General features: G+C 54.4%; 2 protein-coding genes across 2 annotated transcripts in view; one reads left to right on the top strand and one right to left on the bottom strand.

Annotated features, from left to right (window-relative positions):
* The window catches only part of SPRG_21778 (hypothetical protein), a gene marked incomplete at both ends in the record, with an annotated part of 1,228 nt that extends 1,051 nt beyond the window's left edge, over positions 1-177 (bottom strand). The window contains one exon of the mRNA XM_012356064.1: positions 19-177. Coding sequence (XP_012211454.1) covers positions 19-177 — 159 coding nt within the window. The remainder of the gene's footprint in view (positions 1-18) is intronic.
* A 152-nt stretch (positions 178-329) lies between these two features.
* Positions 330-1,532, top strand: SPRG_16622 (hypothetical protein; the record flags this gene model as incomplete). The annotated part of the gene is made up of 8 exons (XM_012356063.1): positions 330-389; positions 439-531; positions 579-677; positions 747-845; positions 915-1,013; positions 1,075-1,173; positions 1,246-1,344; positions 1,392-1,532. The coding sequence occupies exons 1-8, from the start codon at positions 360-362 to the stop codon at positions 1,530-1,532; spliced, it is 759 nt and encodes a 252-aa protein (XP_012211453.1). The 5' UTR covers positions 330-359.
* Positions 1,533-1,795: the final 263 nt, after the last annotated feature.

Genomic DNA, 1,795 nt, shown 5'->3' with positions numbered 1-1,795 from the left:
GGAGGACGAGAGGAGGACGTTGAGGCTCTTGGGGTCGCGGTGCAGAAAGCCATTCCGGTGGAGGTCGGCCAAAGCGTTGGCAATGACCCACGCAATGTCAAGGGTTGAATATTCAAACGGAACGGGCTCGCCCTCGCGCTTCTTGTCGAGGTACTGGCGGAGGTTGCCACCGTCCATGTACTCGAGCACGAGCTTGGGGTTGTCACTGTACTGGCAAGGAAGCCATATCGGATGTTTGTGACCTGTATAAAACAGTATAAAACACAAATCAGACGGTGGCGTTTAGCTTGTTTTCAGTATGCTGTAAGGAATTGATTTCCAAACGTCAAGTCGCATTGACTGATTTGAGGAATCGATCCATGTGGGCGGCCCTCCTTGGATCACCATCGGTACGACGACGTCGACGGCGCTGGAGGTGGTGAACAATTTGTGGTGTAGGGCCTTCGGCTGCTTGATGCTGCGTTCAGAGGTCGCATCAACGACGTCCAGCGCCTGCTCAAGGAAGGCGCCAACGTTAACTGGACCAACAAGGTGCGTTGGCCACGCTCGATAGCATCAAGAGATGTCCGATTGTGTAGAACGGGGTGACGCCGCTCTTTATTGCTGCACAGAACGGACACGACATCGTCGTCAAGACGCTCCTCGGCGCCAACGCAGCTGTGGATCAAGCGATGAACGTACGACATTCTCTCCTTATGCTTGTTGCGCTCTCAAACACGTGGTCTCACACGTTGTTGATGACGTAGGATGGAGTGACGCCGCTGATGATGGCTGCATTCAACGGACACGACATTATCGTCAAGACGCTCCTCGGCGCTAACGCAGCTGTGAATCAAGCGATGAACGTACGACGTTCTCTCCTTATGCTTGTTGCTTCCTGAAACACGTGGTCTCACATGTCGACATCGATGTAGGATGGGAGAACGCCGCTGATGATTGCTGCATTCTTCGGACACGACACCGTAGTCAAGACGCTTCTCGACGCCAACGCAGCTGTGGATCAAGCTAGAAACGTACACGCTGCACCGATAGAGGTTTCAAATTCTGTCTGTGGATCAACGGGTTGCGTTATAGGACGGTGACACCCCACTTTTGACCGCAACCCGACGCGGTCATCTCGATATTGTGCAACATCTTCTCGACGCTGGCGCAGACGTGAACCAGAGTCTTCAAGTCGACGATAGTGATGAGAACATCTTGGTACTGAATCCAATCTCTGCGACGACGTCCTTCAGTTCCTAGTAGGCGGGTGCAACGCCGCTTCTACTGGCCGCCCAGTTTGGCCACGACGAGGTGACTCGCGCCTTGCTGAGTCACCACCCCAACCTCCAAGCCACCGATGCCGTACGAGACGGAGATTTCCCACCGCCGAGGTTTATCTTGCTGATTAGGACGGCAACACGGCGCTCTCGATGGCCACGCAGCGTGGGCACGCGACTATTGTCCGTCTTCTGCAAGAGTATATCAACACCAACCCGGGTGTACGCGCCATTGACTGCTTGCATGAAGTTGAATTTATGCTCTTTTCGTAGCCTCAACCAGCTCCCCCAGTCCATGAACCTGCCGAGGAAGAGAAGAAGATGGAGCTTGTGCAAGCAGTGGTCGCGGGCCATGTTGCTGCCACCAAAGCACTTTTGGATCAAGGCGTTGATGCTCGCGTCACGAACGAGGTGTTCAGATTGAGTTTGACGTCCACACACTCACGTCCAAGCTCGTAGTTTGGCGACGGTCTACTGCACCTTGCGGTGCGCCATGGCCACACGCAGCTGCTCCAGATGCTCTTGACCTTTTCGAA

Source organism: Saprolegnia parasitica, assembly GCF_000151545.1.
Source record: "Saprolegnia parasitica CBS 223.65 unplaced genomic scaffold supercont2.366, whole genome shotgun sequence".
In the NCBI taxonomy this organism is placed as follows: domain Eukaryota; phylum Oomycota; class Saprolegniomycetes; order Saprolegniales; family Saprolegniaceae; genus Saprolegnia; species Saprolegnia parasitica.
The sequence above is the reverse complement of the archived record's forward strand: the minus strand, read 5'-3'. Positions and strand labels throughout refer to the sequence as shown.